At 46.7% G+C, this 26,649-nt stretch overlaps 1 protein-coding gene across 3 annotated transcripts in view; it reads left to right on the top strand.

Annotated features, from left to right (window-relative positions):
- Positions 1–8,561, top strand: part of NAT8L (N-acetyltransferase 8 like) — a 46,029-nt gene extending 37,468 nt beyond the window's left edge. For all 3 annotated transcript variants that reach the window (XM_050947999.1, XM_050948000.1, XM_050947998.1), the window contains one exon: positions 8,193–8,561. In XM_050947999.1, the coding sequence (XP_050803956.1) occupies positions 8,193–8,560 (368 nt within the window). In that variant the 3' untranslated portion in view covers position 8,561. The remainder of the gene's footprint in view (positions 1–8,192) is intronic.
- The last annotated feature ends 18,088 nt before the right edge of the window (positions 8,562–26,649 follow it).

The following is a 26,649-nucleotide window of genomic DNA, read 5'->3' as shown; positions in this document are numbered from 1 at the left end:
GGAGAATTGTATCTGCTCACAATAAATGTGTGAAGACTGGTCCCCGTGTTTAAAATTTTGTTAGACTAGAAAGCAACAGTGTAATGACTATTTGTTTATAATAGGATCAGAGATGAATGTCATTGGAGCTAATGTCTTCATCTGAATATGCTGACAAATCCTAAGGGCTGGACTTAACCCAGACTTGCTTCCTAGATTTAGTTTTGTGACTGATTCAATTGATTTTGTCCAAGGAAGCTGAGTGCAGCATCTGGTTTATCAGAGAAGTCCTGACATTAGCAATCTTTTTCAGATTTGGCTAACTGAGTCATAAGAAGGTTCAGTAACATGGCGCATGCTGTAAAACCACATCAGTGAATTGTGCAATGCAAAGCAGATTCTGCATGTTTTGGTGGAAACATTTACTTAGGGGTGTCATAAACAGATTAAGGATTAATGTCTCTTTACCTGTAAAGGGTTAAGAAGCTCAGTAACCTGGCTGACACCTGACCAGAGAACCAATAGGGGGACAAGATACTTTCAAATCTTGGTGGAGGGAAGTCTTTGCTTTTTGTTTTGTTCGTTGTTCGCTCTTGGGACTAAGAGGGACCAGACGTACCCCCAGGCTCTCCAAATCTTTCTGAATCAGTCTTTCATGTTTCAAAATTGTAAGTAATAGCCAGGCAAGGCGGATTAGTCTTATTTTTGTTTTCTCAACTTGTAAATGTTTCTTTTTGCTGGAAGGATTTTTACCTCTGTTTGCTGTAACTCTGAACCTGAGGCTAGAGGGGGTTTCCTCTGGGCTATATAAATCTAAGTACCCTGTAAAGCATTTTCCATCCTGATTTTACAAAGATAACTTTTACCTTTTCTTTCTTTAATTAAAAGCTTTCTTTTTAAGAACCTGATTGTTTGTTTGTTTTTTTCCTTGTTTTAAGATCCAAGGGATTGGGTCTGAACTCACCAGGGATTGGTGGGGGGAAAGGAGGGGGATGGTTAATTTCTCCTTGTTTTAAGATCCAAGGGGTTTGGATCTGTGTTCCCCCAGGGAAGGTTTTGGGGGTACAGAAAGTGTGCCAGACACTAAATTCTGGCTGGTGGCAGTGTACCAGATCTAAGCTAGTAATTAAGCTTAAAAGGGTTCATGCAGGTCCCCACTTTTTGTACTCTAAAGTTCAAAGTGGGGAAAGAAACCTTGGCAAGGGGGACAATGCTTATGGAAGGCTTAGCCTTGCCCAGGGGTCTTCTGTGGGCCTGCTCAGAGCAAGTGTCCACAATCGTCGTTCCAGTAATCCAGTTTAGCCTGCTTCTCTACATTTCTGGCAGTGTGTTGATGTACTGCAGCAGGTCGTGTTCTTACCGTAAGAGCAGCACCCAAGGATGATCGCTGTAGACATGCTTTGCTTGCTGTTTCTAGGAAAGCAGTTACTAGGTGAAGAAGGATATTCCCTGCTTGCTTATTATGTTAGCATTTCCTTTTTATGATGATTTGCCCTTGCACAGCATATTTCATCCACATAGATGCTACCATTTACTGTTCTTGGGGATTATTTCACTCACCATTCATGTGAAGTCAACTACAGGGTAAAACACAGCGCAGCAGTAAACAAGTTAGAGCAGGAGTGAGAAATAACATTCTTCCAGTGCTTGCTCGTGTCTATTCCATTCTAGGTGTGTGCGTGCCCAGGTACACAGTTGGGATTTTTGCCTTAGTGTTATCTGTAGGATCAGCTGTGGCACCCCTTGAGTGCCATGCTCATGCACTCGTATGTTATGTGCCACCGACCCTACCCCTCCCAGTTCCTTCTTACCGTCCCTGAGGGTTGGTCTGAGCACCTTGTCTTGCATTACCAGAGCATTAGCAGTTCTTACAGTCCATTGTTTTAATTATTAGGTACTTAGACTATTATGTTAAGTGTTGGAGTAGTAGTTTGAGTTAGTCCCAGCTGGGACTTTTCCTCGGAGCAGGGCATGCCCCATTGCCCAGGCTTTAAGTCATGCTCATTGTGCAGCCAGCCGATGGCCATTAGATACCCCTACAATAGCTGTTTGGGAGAGTCCCTTAGAAAGGACAAGTGCAGGATCTGCAAAAACGTTTGCTCTCTAACTCAAAAGGAGCAGGATATTCTCTTAAGGGCCCTACTCATAGAGGTTGTGCTTTGTCCTGCCTCAGAGCCCTCTCAGTCAGACTCCATACCCGGGACTTTGGCATCTGCGCGCACTGCACCACTGGCACCGGAATCCACCCAGCACCGTTCCTCCTCACTGGTGCCTAAGAAGCGGTCGAAGTCGACGGGCGTACCAGCACCGCAAAAAAAAGGGGGTTTCAGGCTAAGACCTGTGTTAGGCCATGTACCCACCCCGGAGCTACTTGGGGGCACTGCTGCGGTCAGACTCTGTAGCCCAGCCAGGGACCCACCTCTTTCTCTCGGGCCCAGCAGGGGGTCCTGGCCCCTCATAAAGCCATCTGTGCCCAAAGCAGGCCTGTCTGCCAAAGAGCAAGTAGGCTGGTCGGCACCGTGTACACCAAGCCAGGTGATGGACCTGGCTAAGGGCACAGCATCTATGGGCAAGCCAGTTATTGGACCACCCCCTAAAGCAGCGGAGCATCCCCGGATCTCAGGCGTCGATCCCCATCACCGCAGCCTAGGACCCTGGCACTGTGGCCTCAGTCCCTGGTCAGAAGACCCAGGTCCCTGATGCCATGATTTCCACCTACAAGGCACGGGACACGTGAGTCATGATGCTAATCCTTGTACACACAGTACCATTGGGCCTCCCACCAGAGATTGCCACGTCACAGATCACCATCACCTAGGCAGTCTTCCAGGCATCGACCCCTCCCCCCAGTGCAGGATCATTCTCAGATGCGGCAGTGGTCTTCAGCAACCCGGTACCGCTCTTCAGGCAGGAACTGTTCCTTACCCAATCCTTGCTGGAGTCAGTTGAGGGTCAGACCCAGGCATCTACAGCTTGGCCCTGGTCACTGGAAGGGCAATGGTCCAGGTCTGAAGGACAGTTCAGCCCCTCACCAAAAAAGGCGAATCACCACCGGGCTGCAAGACCGGCGTGGCTCCTGTGGTGGAGGCAGGGGCAGTGGCCCACTCAGTGGCAGTACCGGAACCCATGGCGTGTACCTTTTTATACCGTTCCCATACTCCCACCATTCTTCCCAGGCCACATCGGACAAGCTGCCCCTGGCACAGCCGTCACCGGAGTCTGAACACGGTGCTGAAGTAGATGCAGGGGTGACACAGCAGGCCCCTCCTCCTGCAGTGCAATTGTCTTTGTCATCTCCAGACGAAGTGTTGGCAGGCCTCTCGCAAAGAAGCAACCCCCCACATGGCTTCAAGAACACCAAGCCCTGCTCAAAAGGGTGGCTGCTAACCTAAACTTGGAGGTCAAAGAGCTTGGAGGAGTCCAACCTTTTTAATGTCATACCCTCCTACACCCCGGCCTGGGTTACATTACCTGTCCACCCAGGGGTCCTAAAAATTGCTAGGTCTGTGTGGCAGACCCTCTCTCAATTCTGCCTACTTCCATGAAGGCAGAAAAGAAGTACTGTGTCCCAGCAAAGGGATTTGAGTACCTGTACACCCACCCTCCAGCAGAGTCCGTTGTCCTGTCTGCCATCAACGAAAGGTCCAGGCAGGGACAGGCGAGTGGCACACCGAAAAATAAAGATGCCACAAGGCTGGACTTGTTTGGCAGGAAAATTTATTCAACAGCAATCCTGCAATTTCAGGTGTCTAACCATCAGGCCCTACTAGGCACGTACAGCCTCAACCTGTTTTACTCCATCAGAAAGTTCAAGGAGGGCCTCCCAGAGGACCAAGTCCAGGGGTTTGCTGCCTTGGTGGAAGAGGGCAAAGCAGTGGCAAGGGGTGCCCTCCAGATGGTCTAGGACACTATGGACTCAGCAGCCAGGGTAATCGCCTTTGTGGTGGTCATGACATGCAGCTCCTGGTTACAGACCTCTGGGTTGTCCCAGGACTTGCAGATTATCCTTTAGGACCTCTCGTTAGAGGGAGCAGGGCTCTTTTTGGAACTAACTGATGCACGGCTCCATGGCCTTAAAGACTCCTGTGCCACCCTCTGTTCCTCAGGCCTACACACCCCTCAGCAGGCTAGAAAGCCATTCCGTCCCTCTCCACCTCCGTCAAGGTCATGAGGTGTCCCTCAGTCCAGCTCCTACAGAAAGAAGGACAGAGACAAAGGATTTAAATGTCGTAACCCTTTGTCTTCCTGTTCCTCTGCCCAGCCTGGTTCTTCCAGAGGCCAAGGAAGCCAGAGGCAGGCTTTTTGAGGATGCGCCAAGGATGGCACCCCAGTCACTTCCCAGGATCCACCTCTCTGCTCTTCCTCAACCCTTCCGATTGGCCTGGTCGCAGCTGACTTCAGACCATTGGGTGCTCAACATAATATCTTCAGGCTACACCTTGCAGTTCATGGTTAACCTTCCGTCCAACCCCGCTTCCTTGTCCCTCTTCAGGGACCTTTCTCATGAGCAGCTATTCATTCAAGAGGTTGAGAACCGCCTATGCCTGGGGTCGGTAGATGAGGTCCCTCCAGACTTGAAAGGGAAAGAGTTCTACTCCCGCTATTTCCTTTTCCTCAAAGCAAAAGGGGTCTCTGACCCATTCCGGACCTGTGCGGCCTCACCAAGTCTCTCAAGAAGTTGAAGTTTTGCATGGTCTCTTCGGCCTCCATTACTCTCTCCCTGGATCCGGGAGACCGGTACACTGCCCTCAAGTTAAAGGATGCATATTTCCATTTTCCTGGAGCACATGCGGGCGTGGCTGGCATTGGTCTACATCCCCAACAGACACAGCATGGCCTGTGCGGTCAGAGTCCTGGACCATTTACTGTCATCACTGATGTGGTGGCAGAATCCTGCTTCTGTGTTGGAGGGAGTTCCCTTTTGCAGCTCCTCCCTCATGGGTGACCCTCATCTCCGATGCCTCGTACCTGGGCTGGGGAGCCCACCTGGGCAATGTCAGCATGCAAGGTCTTGGTTGAGTCATGATCACTCCCTACACCACAACATCAGGGAGCTCAGAGCGGTTTGCCTGGCCTGCCAAGCCTTCCTACCTCACGTAAAAAGCAGGGTGGTCCAGGTCCTGATAGAGAATACAGAAGCTATGTTCTATATCAACAAGCAAGGCAGAGCCAAATCATCTGCCCTTTGCCAAGAAGTCCTCAGGCTCTGGGACTTTTGTATACAACGCAACGTCCTGCTCATAGCCGCAAATCTCCCCGGGGCCAGAAACACTTTGGCAGATTGCCTCTGCATGATCTTCTCATCTCGCCGGAAGTGGTCAGCATCATCTTCCAGAGCTGGGGGACTCCCCAGGTGGACCTATCCTCGTCCAGGAAGAACAGGAAATGCCACTTTCAGGGGATTGACAGAAGCTCCCTGCTGGATGCTTTTCTGCTCCCGTGGTTGGGAGCTTTGTACGCCTCCCCACCCCCCAGTGCCGTATAATTCACAGTCCTCATAAAGATCAAACAGGACAGGGTGGGGTGATCCTCATAGCGCCAGCTAGGCCGTGCCAGCGCTGGTTCAGCACGCTGCTGGACCTCTTGGTTGCTGCTCTGTTACAGCTACCATTCAGGCCAGACCTGCTGTCCCAGAACCACGGAGGAGCAGGAGTGCTTGGCTGGTGTTTAGCAGGACCTTTTGGGCAGCAGAAAGCCCTCCACCAGGGCGACTTACCTGGCTAAATGAAAGCAGTTTGCTTCTTGGACCTCAGATAAAGGCATTCAGCCCGAGCAAGCCTCACTGCAGTTAAACCCTGGACTACCTTCTGCATCTCAAGCTCAAGGCCTATCTCTTTCATCTGTCAGGGTTCAGTTGGCTGCCATCTCAGTCTTCCATCCGCTGCTTGAAGGTAGGTCGGTTTTCACTGAGGATATGACTGCCAGGTTCTTCAAAGGGCCTTGAGTTCCATTACCCGCATGTCAGGGACTACATTCCTCCATGGGACCTGAATCTTGTGCCATCACAGCTCACGGGACTCCCCCTTCCCCTTTGAACCTCTGACTTCCTGCTTTCTCCTTCTCCTTCTCCTTTCCTGGAAGGTCGCGTTCCTGGTTGCAATAACATGCATCTGCCAAGTCTCTGAGATTAGGGTGCTCATCTCAGAACCGCCCTATATGGTCTTTTACAAAGACAAGGTACAGCTGTGGCCGCACCCAGCTTTCCTGTCCAAGGTGGTCTCAGTTTCATACAGGCCAGGACATGTACTTAACCTGTCTTTTTTTTTTTTTTTTTTCCCTAAAGCCACATAAGTCATAGGCAGAGCATAGATTGCATTCCGTAGCCGTCTGGAGGGCACTAGTGTTCTACATTGAAAGGTCCAAGCCATTCCGCAAGTCAACACAATTGTTCGTTGCAGTGACCAACAGGATGAAAGGTCATCCAGTGTTCACTCAGAAAATTTCTTTTTGGATCACTGCCTGCATTCACTGCTGCCACGATCAGGCAAAGGTGTCCCTTCCAGCAATAATCACCGCCCACGATATGACTCTTCAAGCCTCTTCAGCAGCTTTCCTAGTCCAGGTGTCTATTCAGGACATCTGTAGGGAGGCCACCTGGTCATCCATCCACACATTTACGTCCCATTACGCACTTACCCAGCAGGCCTGGGACAAAGCTGGCTTCAGTAGAGTAGTGCTGCAAGCCACTAGACTGAACTCCAAGCCCACCTCCAGGGATACTGCTTGTGAGTCACATAGAATGGAACCAACATGAGCAAACACTCAAAGAAGAAAAAACGGTTACCTACCTTTTCGTAGCTGTTGTCCTTCGAGATGCATTGCTCACGTCCATTCCATTACCTGCCCTCCTACCCCTCTGTTGGAGTTGCTGGCAAGAAGGAACTGAGAGGACAGAGTTGTTGGTGCTTAATATACCAGTGCATGAGCGCAGCACTCAAGGGGTCGCCACAGCTGACCCTACGGATACCTCTAAGGCAAAAATCTCCAACAACTGTGCATGTGGGTGCACACACACCTAGAATGGAATGGACATGAGCAGCACAGCTTGAAGAACAGTTACGGAAAGGTAGGTTGTTTTTTTTTCCCCCAGTTGACAATGCCATGGAAATTTTAAGTAGACAGACTGCAAGTACTCATTGGGCATTCTGAGCTCTCTTTAGGATCAACATCCCATGCTCTGGGAGGGAAGCACTGTAGGACACTAAATGACATGACTGGTTTTACGTTTCACCTGCAAGGCAACAATAGCCCCGGTAACTCCTGAACACTGTGACAGGCTCTGGTTCATGATCGACTCAGCGGGGAAGAACGCTGCCTACTAAATTATTAACATAACTTCCTCCACCTACTGGGGTTTTCTTGTTGAGCTCTTGTACAAGGACTCCGTGCACCCAGCCCTGCTTGGCTTTGAGACCACAGCTGAAGGCAGCTGGGTGCACGACTACTCAGTTTATCCTAATTTATACTGTATGCAAGTTATTCGCATGTCCCGTGGAAATAGTCCTTTGACAATGCTGGCTACATCAAATAAAGAATTTTTCAGTAAAACCTACAATAAAGAAGCTCATTTTGCAACTGCTTTTGACACAGAGCGTCCTCTAACTAAGGCTGTTCCAAAAAACCAAAGATATGTAATGTTGATGTGTTAGGGAGAGTTAATTCCCTTTATTGGAATAAGTGCAACACCCTTATACCAGATAACTTTCTAATAGGGCAGGGGGGCATATGGGATGGTTCCACTTCACCATTCCCATATGATTTAGGAAAAGTGAGCCCCTGAGTTTGACACATTTTCAGGCTTTCACCTGAGAATTAAATCTTGGAGCAGGTTGAGGACAAATTCCCCATGTCACCTTACACTGGTGATTGTCTAATGTCCTTTACAATTTTGGTCTCAAACAGGAAGTCTGATATTTCAAATTGGAGGGAATTTTTTTTGCACATCTCCCTCTTGGGCAATAACAATCTCGTACCAGTCTTAAGAAAGCAATTTTGGGCCAGACGCACAAAGGTATTTAAGTACCTAAATATGCAGATAAGTGCACAGTAGGATTTTCAGTAGCACTTAAGTAGGTTGGGTGCCCAACTCCTATTGATTTCAGTACTTTTATAATCTGGCTCTGTTGGCATAAGGTGATGTATTAAGCCCTGGTAGGCTTATGCAGAAGGGCAGTTGCATTCTTCAGCTTCAAATTCTGCTTTGTCTTCTGTAGGCTCCTGCTTCTGGGTAGCTGTGTTGGACGGAAACGTGGTGGGAATCGTGGCTGCGAGAGGCAATGAGGAAGACAACACCGTGGAGCTGCGCCGCATGTCTGTAGATTCCAACTTCCGGGGTAAAGGGATTGCCAAAGCCCTGGGCCGCAAAGTGCTGGAGTTTGCCATGCTCAACAACTATTCCTCCATTATACTGGGAACCACGGCTGTCAAGGTGGCAGCCCACAAGCTGTATGAATCCTTAGGGTTCAAACATGTGGGCATCATTGAACACTACACCCTCCCTGGGATGACGCATTCCATACTAGAGAGAATGTTTTTCCAGCTTCGCTACCACCGCTACCGCCTGCAGCTGCGCGAAGAATAGAAACAAAAGCAAAAAAAAGTTTTTCTCCTATCCCCCCCCAAATTGCCCTTTTTTTTATTTGTTTTTGTTTTCAATTGTTTGTTTCGTTCCCTCATTTCATTTTTAATTTGCTTTGTACAGCTTGACTGTACAAAATAAGGATCCTTCCTCGCATGCTGTAGGTGGTGGTGCTGCTGAGGCTGGAAGTACTGCTCTTCTAATGCATACAGTGTTAATGACCTGGCAGATCAGAGTGGACCCTACAGCCTGTTGTTCCAATCTTACCCAGGTACCTACATAAAGCACAGAAACTTACAAACATAATAGTACCACTGGTCTGTTGTACATAGTGGTTTTTTGTTTTTTTTCAAATGTAAGATAATGTAGTGATGACATTCATAATACAGTAAGTGCAGAAATATTACTTGAATGCATTTCTCAGTATTTCATGCACCAGTAACTAGAATATGCATTCATCTTACTATAAATTACTGGTTAATAGTTTTCAAAGAAAATGTGAAAAAAACGCTTGCTACAATGCATGAAGAGGAAGTGTGTGCACGCACTCAAACACACAGCACTGCCATCCAGGCACTGGTGTTGCACTTTTTTTGGATGTGCCTCATTCTGCCAAATATCTGAAAGAACCTTGGTGCATCCAGTAACCATGACTTTTTCTCCATTCTCATTTTCCTTCCTAAGCCAGCAAACAGACTTGAACCATTTGAACTCTGAGCCCCATTGTAACATATTGTAAAGTAAGATCAAACTTAAATATCTCCTGCGCTGTTCTATATCCATGCATAACCTGCAGTCCTGGGCCAGACTTCCGCATGTGCATTGGAGTTTCTCTTTGCTGCCTTCTGGGTTTGTTTGGGTTTTTTATTTTTAATTTTTTTTAAAATTTTATATTTGTTTTGGCTTTTGCTGAATGGTGTCATTGAAGCATAATGGAGGCTGCAGTTTCTATGGCAACACATTTGCACATTAATGTGAGCAACAAATCTAAACACTTCAGACAAGCAATGTGTGACAGATAATTGCATTTTGGGAGTGTGGGGGGGGAAGCATACATATTATCTTAACCAGCTGCTGTTCAATAATTGTAGGTGGCCTCACTGCAGCCTTCCATAAAAGGTAACTAACTGCTTTAATGTCAGATTTGTGAATTGTACAATGCAAAAAGCAATGCAAGGCAGATTCGGCATGTGTCTGTACCTAATATGTATGTACAGTGCCTGCCAACAAAAGAATAACCAAGACTACAGCTTCTTCTAGCCTGAAATACCAATTTTATAACTTACTTAAACAAATAACAACTTTGCATGAATTATGTCGGGGAAAAATCAGTAGGTTTTAATTTTTAAAATGTAGTATCAGAAATGTTAAAAACATTTCTGGTTGCACTTAATTTGGGGTGAGTGGTGGGATTCAGCTATCATATTACATTTAAAGGGAAACCCCCTTTAACTTAAGTTCCTGAAAAAAAAAATTACTATTCTATGAAGTATTGTGTGTGAGGTGGGGGAAAGAAAATCATGATAAAATTGATATGGGACTGAACGTATGTTCCTAACACGTAAAGCTATAGTGGTTGCAACTAGGTAGGAGAGTTTCAAAGAGGAGGGAACAAATTTATCCTTGTCATATCAAATAGTGGAGACAAGCAAGAAGAGTACTAGAAAGAATGAAAGACAGACCAGACAGAAGGCTTAACTAATAAGAAGTGGGACAGAGAACACACGTGAATTATATTGTGAGGTGGAAATTAAAACACTAGCCTTTCACTTGCAGTCCAGGGTCTTCGTCTTTCCTGCACTGAGATTCATCAGTGTAAAGGTAGAATTGGGTCCAGAGTTCATTCGTTCCTAACTGGCTGGTAGCCTATGGTACTGGCCTGTTAGACAGGAGGGCCAAACTCAGGAGTGATCATGCAATTCCTGCTTACCAAGGACGGGAGCATCTCCATGGGTGCTTCTTTCAATAGGGAGAAAGCCTGCATATGCTTAGCAAGTGTTAAGGAGAAAGGCAGCTTTCACAGTAGAGAAATTGGAGCCTAATGAGAGGGCGTGAGGTTCGTCTCCTGAGCCCAGCACTTTCATTCATTATCTGCTCTTACTTCTAGCTAGCAGGAAGGGAGAACAGATTCCAGCTTCCATACGCAATACCAGATCCAGGAGTGAGCAGGGTGAGGGGTACCAGGGAGTAGGTGTAGGCACATCCGAGTCAGAAGATTTTGTCCTATTACTCTGTTAAGCAATTCACACTCTCAGCCCTGGATTTCTGCCTGCCTCAATCTATACCATACATAAAATGGCAGTGTCCTGAGTTATATTGTCCCAGTAATAAAGGGAGAAAGTAGATAATGGAGGGCACTATTTCAAGAGACCAAGAGCTTAATTAACACACTTTCTTTGTGGGCTACTATCTATTTTTTAAAAGTCTTTCTATGCTGTACATTTCTCCTGAAGTGGAGGGTAGGGGTTTTTGTATAGTGTACAGAAATTGGCATAATATTTTCTTGCTGCTTTCAGTGATTTATTAACCTGAGTAAAAATAGACCATTATAAAGTGTTAGCAAAAGTGAAAGGAAAAAAAAGTTTGTGCCTTTTTTTTTTGTTGTTGCTGTAGAATCACTGCACTAAAATCTTTCCAGACAATGAAAAGAACGAGTCTCTTAACGAAGGGGAAAATGCATAAATTTAATTTGTTTTTTTTATTGGGGTGTCTAATTAAAAGAATATTCTTGGTTTTATTTGATACCTGTGCCTTTGTAATATGCCTCATTCATATCTATGTGATAAGCCAAAACTGGTTCACATACCTTAAGCTCCCACAGAGACAGAAACACAGTTAAGTCACCAACTTACATTTTAACCTTTTATTTTAAAGAAAAATTATTATTGTATCTCTGACCATAACACCTTTGATTTGCATAAGCGAGATACGCTTTCAAAATATGCAACTTGGAAGGTGCTATGGGAACTCTGTACTTCTAAACATGTGGGCAGGGCATCAAAGTTGTAATGACAGGAATCAAGATGCTGCCTCTCAGAGACGTATTGTTGTGCAAATTTATTTCTCTTAATGCCTGTGTGAAGTCACCCCTGCTTTGTCAGAAATGCATTTTGGAATATTTAGTTTGGTGGGAATACCAGGAGCCATTGTTGTCTGTCCTGTTCGCTAGATTTATCTCCACACAGAAGTAGTTCTTGCTATTGTTTTGCCAAACCATGACACCAGAGTGATTGGTAGAACTCCTACTAATCTAAGCCTTGTCTGTGCTGGCATTCGCTGGGAACTCTCCAGCTGCTACAGTAGCTCCACCTCTGGTAGCAGGAGTGAGAGTGCTAGTGTAGACACGGCTTGGGTGTCTTTATTCCTGCTTGCTAGGTCTCCTTTTGAGTATGGTTAGACAACTCAGAGGTTAAAAACACCGCATCCGCCAGTGCAGTCTTAATTGTTGGACCTGCATTTTTGGGGAAACTTTCCTCAAGCATGTAAATCTGGACCCAGCCTTGGAGCCAGATAATCCCCTCTATTTCCTGTAGAATCTCTGTGGACTTCAGGCTACAAACTACTAATGCTTGTCCCCTCCCATCAGAGGGCCCAGTTTGGGCCACAAGGCCCATTCCTGCAGTCCCTACTCAGACAGGTCTCCCAGTCTGCATAGAGACAGCAATCAAAGACTTGGTTTTGTTTTTATCCATCCAGCGTCTCAGATAGTTGCATCTGTTTTTCTCATTGCAAGAACCCCAGGGCACATGTGATGTGATACGTCTCACTGCAAAAACTCCCAGCTTTGCATTACGTATTAAAATGCAGCTTGTTCTGAACCTACTGGTTCTGGAAGCCATGTTGCTGGACAGACAATACCAGTCCTCCTTTATTCTGCTTGAACATTTCCTCGAGGGATGGTTCCTATTGTATTCCACTGTGGGTTATGAATGTGCGCCATGCGTCCAGAGCTGGAGAATTTGAAAGTAGTGTCCATTGGTCTGCACATGCACCCTGGCTGACCACCTGCCTCCAACAGAGGGGATAAATGGCGGGGCAGAACAACCGCCTCTCCAGTTCCTTCTTGTCACCTCATTGTCCTGATCAGAACCTCTCTGTCTGTAGCTTCAGCATTGGCCCTTAAAATAGGATTTAGTGTTAGCATTTCGTACAGATTTCCCCCAAGATTCTTGCAGAGTTTCACTTGAACTACTTGATCTGCTTACCTGTGTTTTTTCCCTAAACTGCACACTTCCTCAGAGGAACAGAGAATCTATGCCCTTGATGTGCAGTGAGCCTTGGCCTTTTACCTACACAGAACAATAATAGTCAGGAAATCCCCAAGACTATTTGTCACTCTAATGGAAAGAATCGGGGGACAAGTGTTCTGCACCAGGGGGTTTCCAAATGGATCTCCGATTACATCCTATTCTGCTATCTACTGTCAAACCTTCCCTCCCCACCCCATGGTTGTAAGCTCGTTCCACAAGAGCACAAGCAGTGACTATATCAGTGTTTCAGGAAATGTGCCACCTTGATAGGGGTAAAGCAGCCATGTGGAGCTCCATTCACACCTTTACTGGACGTTATGCCCTAGTCCAGGGCCCCTCTGCTGATGCCTTCTTTGGAATGTCTGTCCTTCGCTCAGTCCTAGTGTCTGCCTCCTCGCACCCTCCTTCTGCTGAGACACTGCTTGTTAGTCACCCACAGTGGAATACAAGAGGGATCTTCACTTGGAGAGGAGGAGGAGGTTACTTACCTGTGACAGGAGGTTCTTTGAGATATGTGGTCCCTATCTGTATTCCACTTCCCGCCATCCTTCCCCTTTTCTTCAGATCTTCCCTGATGTGTGGTGAAGAAGGAACTAGAGAGGCGATTGGTCTGTCCTGCCCTTTATTTCCTCGGTCAGAGGCATGAGGTGAGCCAGGCCGTGTGTGTTGACCAACAGCCACTACTTTCAGATTCTCCAGCTCTAGACACACGGTGCATGTGCATAACTCACAGTGGAATACAGATCTCGAACCTCCAGTTACAGGTAAGTAACCTCCTCTTACTGGCTATTGTTTAACACTGGTATACAGCGGTAAGTGTGTAAGGGGCTATACAAAGAGATTAAAGACACGGTCTCTGCCCTGAGAAACTCTCAATCTAAGTCTGCAGTTGAAAGAACCTTTAGAGGATCTTCCCAGAGGGTTAATTCTAACACTGTAGAGAGTTAATTTCTGTACTGAATAAGAGACTATATTAAGAATGAATTTTAACAATGTTTAGACACCTGTTACTGTTTCCTATGTATGAACAGGCTCTCAGTGGGAGAAAAGGGGCTGCCATTTTAGTATTTCCATGCAAGCCCTCCACACTGATGCACAGTGAGGTGGAACAATCACAGATTCTGTATGTGTGTCTGTCTCTCTCTCTCTCTCTCATATCATAAGGGTTGGAGTTGATAGATTTATTTATTTATTTAGTAAACTTAATAGCAGGTAAAACCACCTTGAATTCAGCTGGAGAATGTTTTTAAGAAGTAATAGAACATAGTAGTTGACAACAGCTGTGCCACTGCCTGCTTTTCCCATGTATGCAAATAGATTATCCCTGCTCTCTGCCATTCTGCACTGTCAGCGTTACGGTTGCAGCTTTCTAGTTAGTTTTTATTTTAGTGTCAGGATTCTGTTTTGGTGATTCGTTTGGCTGCAGAATGTAGATTTCCTGCCTGCAGCCTCGAACCTGCCATTAGCTCCATGTGTGTGGATTCCTGCAGGAGACGTGACAGGGGTCAGGGCCAGATCATCTTGGCCAAACCCTCCTTGCAAGATCAGGGCCTAATATTTGTATAGTTCTCTTAAAAATTGTAAATCACTAAAGGGAAAAATAAACATTTGATTCACATGTGTCTAATATTAACCTCATTAGCGCCTGGGCCCTCCTTGGGAGACACCTGGGAAGTTCTCACTGCAACAATAGTAGTTGTGTGTGCATGCAAAACGGGGGGCAGAACCAGCCCCTTGGTGCCTGCTCTGAGCACTGCCACCTATAAACCATGTGTCGCATTGACAGCTAACCCCGAGCTACAGGAATCTAGACCCCTGACTAGGCTCCGTTCCATTCAGTGATACTAAGAGGTTAAAGCAGTGTGGAAAATGGGTTCTAATCTTCTCCAGGCCTCCTCAGCTGATATTGTCACAAATTCATGCCATTCCCCCTCCAGTGAAATGGTCAGCACCTGCAGGAGGTGGAGAAATGGTCACTTTAATCTCTGCTTTGACAGGCACGTCACAGTGCTTCTTGCCGTGGGAGCTTTCAGAATTCTGCACTGAGAGGGGTGGCACGGGGCTTTCCCTTTAGGTTGCTACTGCTACAGGGTATGTACAAGATTATTTTTCAATACCACTTTAATGCTTCCTAGGTTCCCGTCTCCATGATTGTATTGCTGTCTATTCACACACAAGACTGTGGGCTCCAGATACTGTTTTTATGCAGAGTCTTACACGTGTCAGTAGAATAACAATTTCTCCTTCCTAGTGCATCCGTGGAACAAAATTATTGGGTATAAGTTGCGGGAATGAAACTTAATTCCAAGAACTGTGTTTGTGATTAATTTGTAGAACTGCCTAAGTTGATTTGAAAATTGCTAACTAGCAAATATCCACATCAGTTCATTACCTTGCCTGTATGATTTTAAAATGAGTATTTGTGTAGCAGCCTGGCATTTAATCTTGTCAAGGGTTGAACAGTTTTTGATTAGTTGATTGTACAGTTGCAGGATGAAACTTGCTTGGTTTTTAAAAGTGCTTATCTGAAATGAAAACAAGAATTTAACTAAAATGTAAAATACTATAACAATGTTCTATGCATATGTGATCTTGAAATATAACAGCAACAAATTATTTATTTCAATAGCCACTGAAACTCCGTGTGAAAGTAGAGTGTGAGTTACGCTGTGTAAAGCAGTGACAGAGTTTGCATTGCAACAAAAGAAGTACACTTAAAGCCAAACTCAGTGTACAACACAGTTTATTAATGTAAAAATTAGTGCAACTTCCCTTTAAAGGATCAAGTGCCATGAGTAACATATTAACGTCCCGAGGCCCAGTCCTGGAGACCTTACTCACGTTAGTGATAGAGCATGAACCAGGAAGATGACTGGAAGTCAGGAAACCTGGGCTGTGTTCTTGCCCCTGCCAGTGACCTCCTGGGTGACCTGAGGCAGGTCACTTCACCTCACCTCTGTGAATCATTTTGAGAACAATGATAGTTTTTCATTTGCAAAACTGTTTGAGATCCAACTATTATTATTACTCGCATGTGTAAGAGATGCAGGATTAGGCCTCGGCTGGCTGCTATTCTGAAGTGCACACTTCTAGAGTGCAAACCCATGCAGCGAGGAGCACTCAAGTCCCTGTGACTTCAGTGGGAATGGAGGGTGCTCAGCATCTTGCAGGGTCATGCCCTTAGACCCTTGTGCTCCCACCGCAGTGGGTGGCAGAATTCCCATGGATTTCACTGGGATCAGAATCAGGCCATTGGATAAAAAAATCTGATCAATCAAAGACAGTTGCTTAGATGTTTACAGAAAGCAGTCACTGTCCTTACTGTTGTCCTTTGTAGCATTGAACCATATCAGTTCATGATCTGTATCTCCTGCCTTTTAATTTTTCCAGAGTTTATGGCCGAGATGCAGATGACTGGATAATTAATCCTTTCTGCAAGGTGTTCAGAATTGCTAGACACACATGGGCAAGAGCCAACTCCTGTTACCTTTGAATTAACAGTTTAATTTTGAATTTGCTCTAAGCCTGCATTTCGTTAGAGCTTGGTGTAATTCTATTGCTATCACTCTATTTAAAGTCCTAATGAAGGTATTTTAATTCCAAGCCATCTGGAATCCTGGGGTTGCATACACTATGCCACATAAAGAAAAATTAATGGATGTGAAATTATTAAATCAGTTTTAAAATGCAAAAGGATCAGTTTCCTTCTTCACAAACCATACTCCCACCAAACCTTGATCAAGAAATCTCATCCCTTGTGTTTGTAGCCAGAGGTTTTTACCTCTCCTCAGTCAGAGAGATATGTATAGATGTTGTATTTTCCCCCTCTGCCACTAAAAGACTTACCTGAATTATCTTTCTGAGCATCTTTGGCTGAAATTAAAATAGGTTAGCATGCAAAGTAAACAATTGAGAGTGTAATTAAAAGACAACAATTTAAAACTAAGCTAGAAGTCAACATTTGGAGCGTGCAAATTACTGTTCAATGCTTTCTTTGTTTTACAACATGGATAGGTTTTTTGAAGAGGAAACAAATTACTGTTAAAGTTTAAATAGCAAAAGGTGGAAGTTAATTAAATCAACCGTGTAACAAATACATAATGCAGTTGTAAATTTCTTTATAGGTAACATGTTTGAATGTGAAATCAGCACCTGTAAGCATAATGAAGAATATATACTAATATTGTTTTCAATTTCCTGTATCCGAAGCTAAGTTTAGACATTTGCCTTGTGTGTATATTTTTCTTTTCTTTTCTTTTCTTTTCTTTTTTTAATAACTGGGTTTCAACAAAAGCATCCGCTGCTTTTTGGTTGTTCTTATGACTGTCCTGGGCTGTTATCTTTTAAGCAGTTTGTGTGCTTGCATTATTTTATTAAAGCTAAAAAAAAAAAATCTTCTTGAAACTAATGCAGTTAAGATAAAAGCACTTCTTTGTAGTGTTAAACAGATTGTGTAGTATGCATTTGCCGAAATGTCCATTGAGTGTCAACTGAAAAAAATTGGGGCTAGATGATTAACAGAATTGTTAGTGTCCAAGTGAGTGTTCTCTTAGTAAAAATCATGGGTTATAAGATTTAACATGCTCCTCAGTGGAAACTCAGATTCCCCTTAACTGTCTCCTATTCTGCATCTCTTCATACCTCTACAAGACCAATGTGAAATAAGTCTTGTGTTTTCTATGTTCAGCATGGTAATCTACTGTACTTTGTAACAGGAAGCAGCTCCAAGTCCTTAAAGACATATTCTCCTATGAACATACCGTACTTTAAAACAGCAATAATTACCACTGTAAAGAAAATTAGTGTGTTTGCAAAGATGGGGTTGGGGGGAGGGAGAGGAGAATGGGAAAGTAGTAAATGAAGACATAGTAATGAACACACTGGCAATCAAGTGCTGCTATTGTAACTAGGAAGCAGAATTAAGTACTATAATGGGCCATTGGTCTTTGAGACTTGAACTTGTTGATACACAGTCACCCAGCTTGAAGACAATAGAAACACTCCAAGTCTTTATACAATGCAGTATCTTGGTAGAATCTAAAAGGAAGTTAGAGTAGTCCACCATTCCTACCGGGAGAGGGTTGTCCTTCCAGCAGATAGATGAGAGCGCTGTCAAAAGTAGCTTAGAGCAGCGTCTCTGTTTCTGCAGTCTCCTAATCCAGTGTTACGCTACAACTCTGACTCAACAATAGCAGAAGATAGACTAAAGGAATGTGCTTTTCTGTGGCAGCACACAGTGAGGATAATCAGTACTCTTGGTAAATGTTCACATACTGTCCACATGTATCAATACAAACCAGTTACTACAGCATGCGTCAAGAAATGTTATATATGCAAATTACTCCTCAGTATATCTATAGGCATTTGAGTCCCAGCCTCTAAACTGCTACTCGACGTAGTGATCTCTCTACTCAATCTTCCATTAGCAGAGTACTGAAACTCTATATCCACTCAGCTCTGAAATGAAAGCAGTGTCTTTAAGAAGAACCAAGTGCGATATTGGAAATGAATGACTTGTAGGTACTTAAGTTCTGTTTCTGATGGCCGTTGTAACTGTGAAAATTAACCAGACCTGCTGTGATAAATTTGGTTAATAAGGTTTATTTGGTTAATTTTTTATAAGTGAAAACTGAAAAGATGAAAGAGAATTGTAATATGAAAGCAACTGCTGTAAATGTATGAATGAATAAAATCTAAAATGTACATAAGTTATTTCTAAACTGCATTGCAGTGAAATTACTGATTCTGGTCTTGGAGTACATGAGGTTTCAGAAAATTCATAAGCTTTTGTCAGGGATGGAAATGCTGCAGCAAAAATACCAGTGTTCTCTCTCTCTCTCTCTCTCTCTCTAACCACTGGCAAATAGGAAATACATGTGTCATATATGCCTCTGTTTTACCATCCCCAGGCACTCATGGTTCACTGACTAATCCCATCCTGGTTATAAAAGTGTTCTTCTGAAGCTATGTATTTAGTAAATAGACAATCACAACTAGGCTCTGTGTTCACACACATTAGTCTGCCAAGACAAGCTTTGCAGTTGACAGACTTGGAATCACATACTGTAACGAAGAAGTGTTGCTTCCTGAGGCTCTTGTAGGTGCCTGTGGAAACTGCTTGAGAGTTTTTGCTCCATACTAAACGTATCACAGACATATCTAAAGCCCAACTGAGATCAGTGCCTAATGGTGCAGGGCACGAGACACTTCCTGCTCTGAAGAGTTTACATTCTGAACAAAGGGCAGAGGAAAGAAGTGTTATCCTTGTTCCAGAGACAGGGCTATGAGGCACAGAGAGTTTGACCCATAGCCTCAAAAGTATTTAGGTTTTAAATTCTATTATTTCAGTGGGAGTTAGGCACCTATATACTCTGGAGGACCTGGGGTTAGAGCTGAGTTGTCTAAGGTCACGTGTGGAGAGAATCCATATCACCTGCCTCCCAGGCTGGTGTTACCCCCAAGACCACCCTCCTTGTTCCCTTCAATGTCTCTTTCCTTTTATTTATTTTTTTAATTTAGTTAAACTAGCACAAAGCACACACCCATTACAAATCCTCACATTTTTAGCGGGAAAAGGGTTGGTTAATGAGCTGTTTTCTCTCCTACCTTAGATACTTAACCTGAGTCCCTGTCCCTACTACCTGAGTGCCACACAAGCTACAGTGTATTTATCCTCCTAATACCCCTAAGGAAATGTGAATTAGGGGGAAACCTGCAGCCTTTACCCCTCAGTCACACTGGCAGAGCTCAGTGCATGGTATAATACAAATAAGCTAAACTGAGCCCCACTGACATGACAAAAAAGCCAGTTTACAATGCCAGGAGGAGCTCAACAGCACACTGCCCTTCAAGTGGAGTTGCTCCAAGTGTCTCCTACCACAGGGACATGTCGGTACTGCAGTGGGGACCATGCCACTCAGCCTGGTTAATGGTGTTAAAACTAGCTTTGTGGAAGTGGAGGCTCAGGCTCACTGCACAAATTCACACCCCAGGGGAGGGGGGGCTCTGAGCATGGGGGGCTAGCCTAAGCCTTTGCTGGTGCTGCAGGGGCTAGGCTATTTTTAGCACACTAGTGAAGGTAGCAGGAGTCTGTGTGTTTGGACTGGGGGCATGGTCTTAGCTGCAGTGTAGGGGATGTCAATGAGTTCTGCAGTTACTTGCCTTAGTGCTCCTGCTACCTTGGTAAAATGAGCTGTAGATTCTCCCCTCCCCCCCCCCCACAAACCACTAATACTGTGCTTGGATGAAATCCTTGTCAATGCTGCAGCTTAAAACACTGCATGGCTCAAGTGACTTGCTGAACTTGCGTACAAGCAGCTGACATGCAGTGGAGGGTGTTGAGCATGTGCTATAAAAAGCTGCCCCTTGGTCTGTCTCTGTATAATACAAGTGTATAACCACACGGGAGGGTGATTGCGCTGCTGGGTTTAGCCTGATTCCAGGTGGGCAGATTCCCTCCCATGGGCAATCAGCCTTTGCCTGCACAGCAAGATTTTTTTTTTTTTTAATGTATCAGTGCTAAAAAAAAACCCTACCAAAAACAAACCTAAAAGGCCTTTGACTTAGGTGTGGGGGAGGGGACTCAAGCTTTTTCAGTTTCTGGAGCAGTATCGTTCCTCTGACATGGGCTGTAAAAAAATGCTTTGAAAAATTAAATGTGGTGGTTAACGTGTAACTGGGTTCTAAGCCTTTATATGTAAAAAGAAATGCATTAACTTAGGATGGGAGTGGACAGGCAGGTTCAGAACAGGATTAAAAACTATCCAAAAGGTTTATCCACCCTTGAACACAAAGCCATGTTCTCTCTCACTCACTCTTATCTACAAACTAAAACAATATTTTATTTTTGTGAAAAAAATTACACATCAAAAAACTGTTCATGGTCTTGTTGAAAGCTCAAATAAAAGCTCTGGTTTGTTATTGACAAATGAAAGTTTTTCATCTTGTGGGTTTTTGACCAAAACATAAAAGATACATTTGTAATGGGGGCGGGGGGAGGGGAATCCCTCCTTACCTGAGCAGCTGTAACTTTGTGGTGTGAGAAAGGCCCCTGCCCTCCCCACTGAAACACAGTCAGCAGTGCGAAGTCCAGTGCTGCTGGAAGCCTTTCTGCTGTGCCTCAGGTGCTGTTGAGCTCCCACCTAAGCCATAGAGCTCAGGGAAGGTCAGGCAAGGGGTGTGTGCATGGGTGGATAAACATCCAAATTTGTGAAGGCCTCGTGGCCTTGCTCCAGCTCCCTTTGCCCTATTACTAGCCAAGGTGGAGGGGGTTTAAAATAACCGTGTTGCATCTCCACAGTTTGCAGTCGCTCTTCAGGGGCAGGTGCCACAGGTTCAGTATTCCAGAAATAAGTACACCTCTATCCCAATATACCGCGTCCTCGGGAGCCAAAATACCTTACTGTGTTCTAGCCGAATTCGTGTTGTATCGGGGTAGAGGTGTATGGTCAGAACGGGGCAGCCACACAGGGTGGAAAAATGATGCAAAAAAGAAGGGTAGGGGGCACAAATATGCCCGCTCTCCGCAGGCTCTAAAAAGCCTAGTTACGGCTCCAAGTATGGTAGCCAGTGTACAACCCCCTGCCACCCGAATATCCAAACACCTTTAATTGAGTCTCACAACACCCCTCTGTGGTACCAGAGCAATGTTAGCCCCATTTTACAGGTGGAGTTAACCGGCCCGTGTCCTCGATGTACATAGGCACCTAATGCCCACTGAAACTAACACTTGCCCAGCCTTACTCAGGAAGTCTATAGCAGAACAGGACCTTGAACCTGGGTCTTATAAGGCCCAGCTGCCTGCCTTAACTACTGGCCCATCCTTTCTCATTGAACCATAAATGGATACTATCCGTGTCAAGTGGAATCCTTGGCATGGTGCAGCTTCATAGCATGCACGGCAATGATGGAAGAATGTTTGACTGATTTCCATGAAATGCACAATAATAAGCCACAAAACTACACTGTCACCTATACAGCCTTGCAGCACAGCAGGACTTCAGGATCTCACTGTGGTGCACAGTACAGGATGCTGGCAATGAACATTAAAATGAAGACCACAAACACTGGCTAATCAGCAATGGAGTCATTATGCTGGTCAGCCCTAAGCAGCAGGCCTTCTGTCCGCTGCATTAGTTTGTTTCCAAGGAAGAGTGGGTGGTTAAAAAATGTCACTGAAATGAGACCCTGACACCAAACTAAATGTAGTTGCTCCGTAGCACCTTTTTCGCAACCGCATCATTAGTAGTAGAACGTCTGGCTTGTTGCCTCATAAGGGAGAAGCAATTGCATTTGGCTTGTTCCTGTCCATGGCTGCCAGGCACTTCCATTACAACTAACACAGTCCATGTGCCAGCATGACTTAGGGGAGGAGGGCAGGTCTTGCTCACACACACAAGGTCATAGAGCTCTTCTACTAACATGAGGTGTGCATGATCGGGGCCAGATAGAAAATAGCAGAAAGAGTTGGACCATGGAAGCCTTGGCCAAGTGGGCCATTGATGAATCCAGCAGCAGGTAACCTGTGGACCATGTTTGGAGCACTGCTGAGAGCATATACCTAGGCAGAAATGGTCACTGGTTCCTTGCAATCCTTCCCAAAGCATTGGCACCGAGCTGGGCATATTCTCCAGCGTCCAGCTACATTCACTAGAGGCTCGTCCATTTTCCCCTAGTGCTGCTGTTAACCTCTTCCTTCTACTGAAGGGGAAAGGAGCCAAAGTTTAATGTGCAGTAAAGGGGAATTTGCCCTTTGCCTCAGACCATTGTGTACTGGCTTCATACAGAAAAATACACCACTCCTGCCACACAAAAACAACACCACGTCTCTTAGTTCCAGCTGTAGGTCTACCCTTTTGGTTGCAAAGGCCCTTGAATGAATTGCTTGTTGAAACAGATTTCTCACAAAGGAGGCTACTGGATATTTACTGCTAAAACTCTGACTCCCTCCCGCTCCCCGGCCCCTGCCAGGTTTTATAACCATAGAAATTCTTGCACAGACATACATAGGCACCAGCTGCTTTTCTTTATTTTATGTTTTCCATACTAAACTTGTACAGGTCGGAAGATGAACCATTAGTGAGTCTGCTCATTCAGACACCCAACTTTCAACCATCTAGTTTGTTGCTAGGATTGGCCAGCCAGTGGCAGATTGCTGCAGGGGCTCATTTGGTGAGCCTGCAGGAGTATCGGCGCTCTGGGCCTGTCCCCTGTTGCTCGTTCTGTTCCTGCCCAACCCGCTCCCTCAGCCCTGCGCCTCTTTCCCCCAAGGCCTCCAGCCCCCGCCAGGCTGTACTACAGAGTTGGTGTAGAGTGAGTATATTCCCCTCCCGCTCCCACCATGTGTGTCCCTCACCTAAGCCCCATGCAGTGCTGGCCAAAGCCCTTCTCCCTTTCCCTCCCGCACAGAACTGCCCGGATCTCCCCTCTCCCAGCCCTCCCTCCAGGGCCAGATTAACTGTTTGTTGGCCTGGTACCAAACATACCTGCGGGGCCCCCCAGGCGCAATGGGGTATGGCATGTGGGGAGAGGGGAAGGGGTAGGTCCCCAGACCAAGGGGCCAGCCAGGGTAATGGGGGTACAGTACACCAGAGCTGGGAAAGCCCCACTTCACCCACCCGAGCACAAGGACTCTTCCCCTCAGGGGTGGGCCAAAGCTTTGCCACACTGTCCTGCCCCACCCCCAGCACCCCCCCCCCCCAATCCCCCCCGCTCGTCCCAGGGTGAGGATTGCTCTGGCCCATTGGGAGCAACAGAATCAGGCCAGAGGGGGAATGGATCCTGCGGCCAAGCCTCCCCCCCCCACCCAACTGGCCAAGACCAGCCTGGCTGATCCCAAGCAGCTCAGCCCCCAGGGAGACAGGCAGGACCCCCACAGGTGGTGGGCAACAGAGAGTGTTCGGCACGAGAGCCACACTGGGGAGAGGGGCACACCCCTGGGAAATGAGCCCCGAGAGCTCGCCCAGCCTGGCTGCACCCAGCAGCCCACATGGCAGAGCCTGGCTGCTGGGCGATGAGCCCCCCTACAGGCAAGCAGGACCTGCTGGCTGGGAGCTGCTCACACAGGGAGGCCTGGGGGCTGGATTGCCCCATGTGAGGGGGCCAGACCCAGCCATGTGGATGGGTTAGACGGGTCCGTAACGGGCCCCTTCCCAGTGCAGGCCTGGTGCCATTGTAAACCTGGTACTGTGTCACGCCTCTTCCCATGCAGAGCTGGCCCACGCCTCTTCTCAGCACCAGCCCGAGCCACTTGCCCAAGCCCCCACCTCCCCTGCACAGGGCTGTCCCAAACCCCGCCGCTCACACTGCCCCCCCGCCCTCGCAAGCCCCTTTTTGGCAAAACTGAGCATTTATAGAGTTTGCCCTTGCCACCCGTGATCAGTTGGCAAGGGCAAATGAGACAAATGCCCAGTTTGCCATAAAAGTTGGGACATCCAGGGTCAAAACAGGATGTACGGTTACCTTAGGCCATGGGTCCCCAAACTTTTTTGGTTGTGTCTGCCTCACTCCCTTAACTTGGTCTGTGCCCTTCCTGGAGCTGGGGCCAGAGCCAGGCACGTAGTCAATGGTCGTGGTGGGATTGGGGTGCAGGGGGCTGGGAGTGGGGCAGGCGGTGTGGCTTGGGGGGGGCTGGAGCAGAGCTGGGGGAAAAGCAGGGCTGGGCGGTTCTCACTCCAGCCCCCCACCCCCTCATAGAGATTGACCCAGGCTCCCACCGCACTCACCCCCAAATGTTCCTTCATGTCCCCCCCCCGGGGAGAGGAAACACCCCACAGTTTGGGGACAACTGTCCTAGATTGCAGTAAGTGCCACCCAGGGAGCCCAGGGAACTGTGAGGAGCCCAGGCAGCTGTGGGGGGCCTGGACAGCCCTGGGCAGGGGGACCAGGATGCCCAAGAACAGACCCTGGCGCCCCCCCCTCCCAGGGCACACCGCCCAAGGCAGGTAGAGGGTCCAGGGCTTCCCACAGTGGCCTGGACTCCCTCGGCAGCTCTTACCACAGCCCCAGCTTCTGGCCAGGCCAGGGGAATGGGATCTTGGGGATGGGAAGGAGCAGGGGTGCAGCCCTGTGGCAGGGAGGGCTCTGGGGAGCCCAAATGTTCTTTGTGCTCAGAGCCCCAGTAAATCTTGTGAACATCAATTCTGTAGATAATATGGTCCTGTAATAACTGCGGTGCTGGTCTGAAGCCTGCAATAAGAGGTTGGGGCATGGTGGGAGGGAGGAAGGCAACTTCCGTTTTCTGTAGTATTTTATTTTTCCTTATTAAAGAAATTAGGTCATTCATTCCTGTAAGGCTCAGCTCTCATCACTTCTGTGCTTGATTCTGTTTGGCAATGCAGCAAAGTAGCTGTAGCTTCAAAGTGCTGAATGAGGACAGTTCAGTATTTTCCAAGTACACTGGATGCTAAAGGGCACCCAACCTCTGCTTAAGCAGCAAGTATTTCCCTTTAAACTGCTGCTTCAAATGAAGCTGCAGTGTCTGCAGCAGCCACCTAAGGCCAGAGTCCCTGAGAAGATCATCTTTATAGAGACAGCCTCCAACCCTCCCTTGACCTGTGCTGAGAATCACCTAGTATACATGAGTTGTCCCCACAACCCTCAAAATCTAAAGACTGTGGTCAAAGAAAACAGTCACCGACCCCTTGCATAAGTCATTGACAAAGAGAGTGGGAAGTCCCCAGAGTAAGCCCAAGCTGCCAGCAAAAGATCTCCGACATGCTCGGTATCATTGGTACCATCAGCACCAAGACAATCCTAGCCTGGTAAACCCAGCTCACAAAGATCTGGAGCAGCAGGTATCACTGATGCACATAAGGACCTGATGGGGACAGGCACCAAGTCAGTGGCACTTGCTGCCAAAGATAGGAGTGAACAGCACTCCAGTAAGAAGATGCTGCCAGTGCATGGTGTACCTTCAGCACTGTCATCGATGCCCTATCCAGCACTGGAGTGGTTGGTAAAGGCGAGATCCTGGCAACCTCTGTACCACCAGCAGCACTGGGGTCAGTCAGCACCACTGGAATTCTGGCATTCAAGAGACATCCAGGTATCAGACATACCAGAGTCTCCTCTTCTCGGCACCAGGACCTCAGCACTGAATCGCCTCATAGTGCAGGAGTCTTCTCCAGTACCCTGCCATGCACCCCCCACTTTCGAGGGAGGAGTCAGAAGAAACATTTCCCAATACTCTTCCCATGCTCCCTATGGTGCCCACTACCAAGAGGCTCCTCAAGTATACCCTCAGGTGGCCCCACCACCACCTTGGTATGGCCAGCCATGGGTGTTGCCATCGAGCTCTGTTCCTGTGGCTGTACTGGGATCCGTGGGATGAGTATTGCCCCGACACTTCTTGAGCTCCTAGCCTCGCTCGTGAACCCCCCGAGACATTACCCCTCTGCTATGGCATCTAGAACCTAAGAATCTCCAGAGGAGATTGCTGAGGAGGAGGAGGGTAGAATCAAGGAAGAGGTCACTCCAAGAACCAACATATCCTCCTCCACAGATGAGACTGTCATGCCCCCGCCACCATCCCTCGCCAATGATTTCAAGCTTTTCCAGGACTTGGCAAAAAGGGTGGCAGATACACTGCAGATACCCTTGGAGGGAGTCAAGGACACCTGTCACAAACTCCTCAACATATTACACTATTCCTTGACCTCTAAAGTAGCCCTCCTCATCAACGAGGCTCTCCTGGACTCTGCAAAAACCATATGGCAGACCCCAGCATCAGTGATGCCTACTTGAAAGCAGGCTGGTAAAAAATATTATGTTCCAGGTAGGGAGATGGAATTTTTTTTTCCTCACCCTCTCCCCAACTCCATAGTTGTGGACATGGAAACTCCC

Source organism: Gopherus flavomarginatus, chromosome 3 (assembly GCF_025201925.1).
Source record: "Gopherus flavomarginatus isolate rGopFla2 chromosome 3, rGopFla2.mat.asm, whole genome shotgun sequence".
NCBI classification, from domain to species: Eukaryota; Metazoa; Chordata; order Testudines; family Testudinidae; genus Gopherus; species Gopherus flavomarginatus.
The sequence above is the reverse complement of the archived record's forward strand: the minus strand, read 5'-3'. Positions and strand labels throughout refer to the sequence as shown.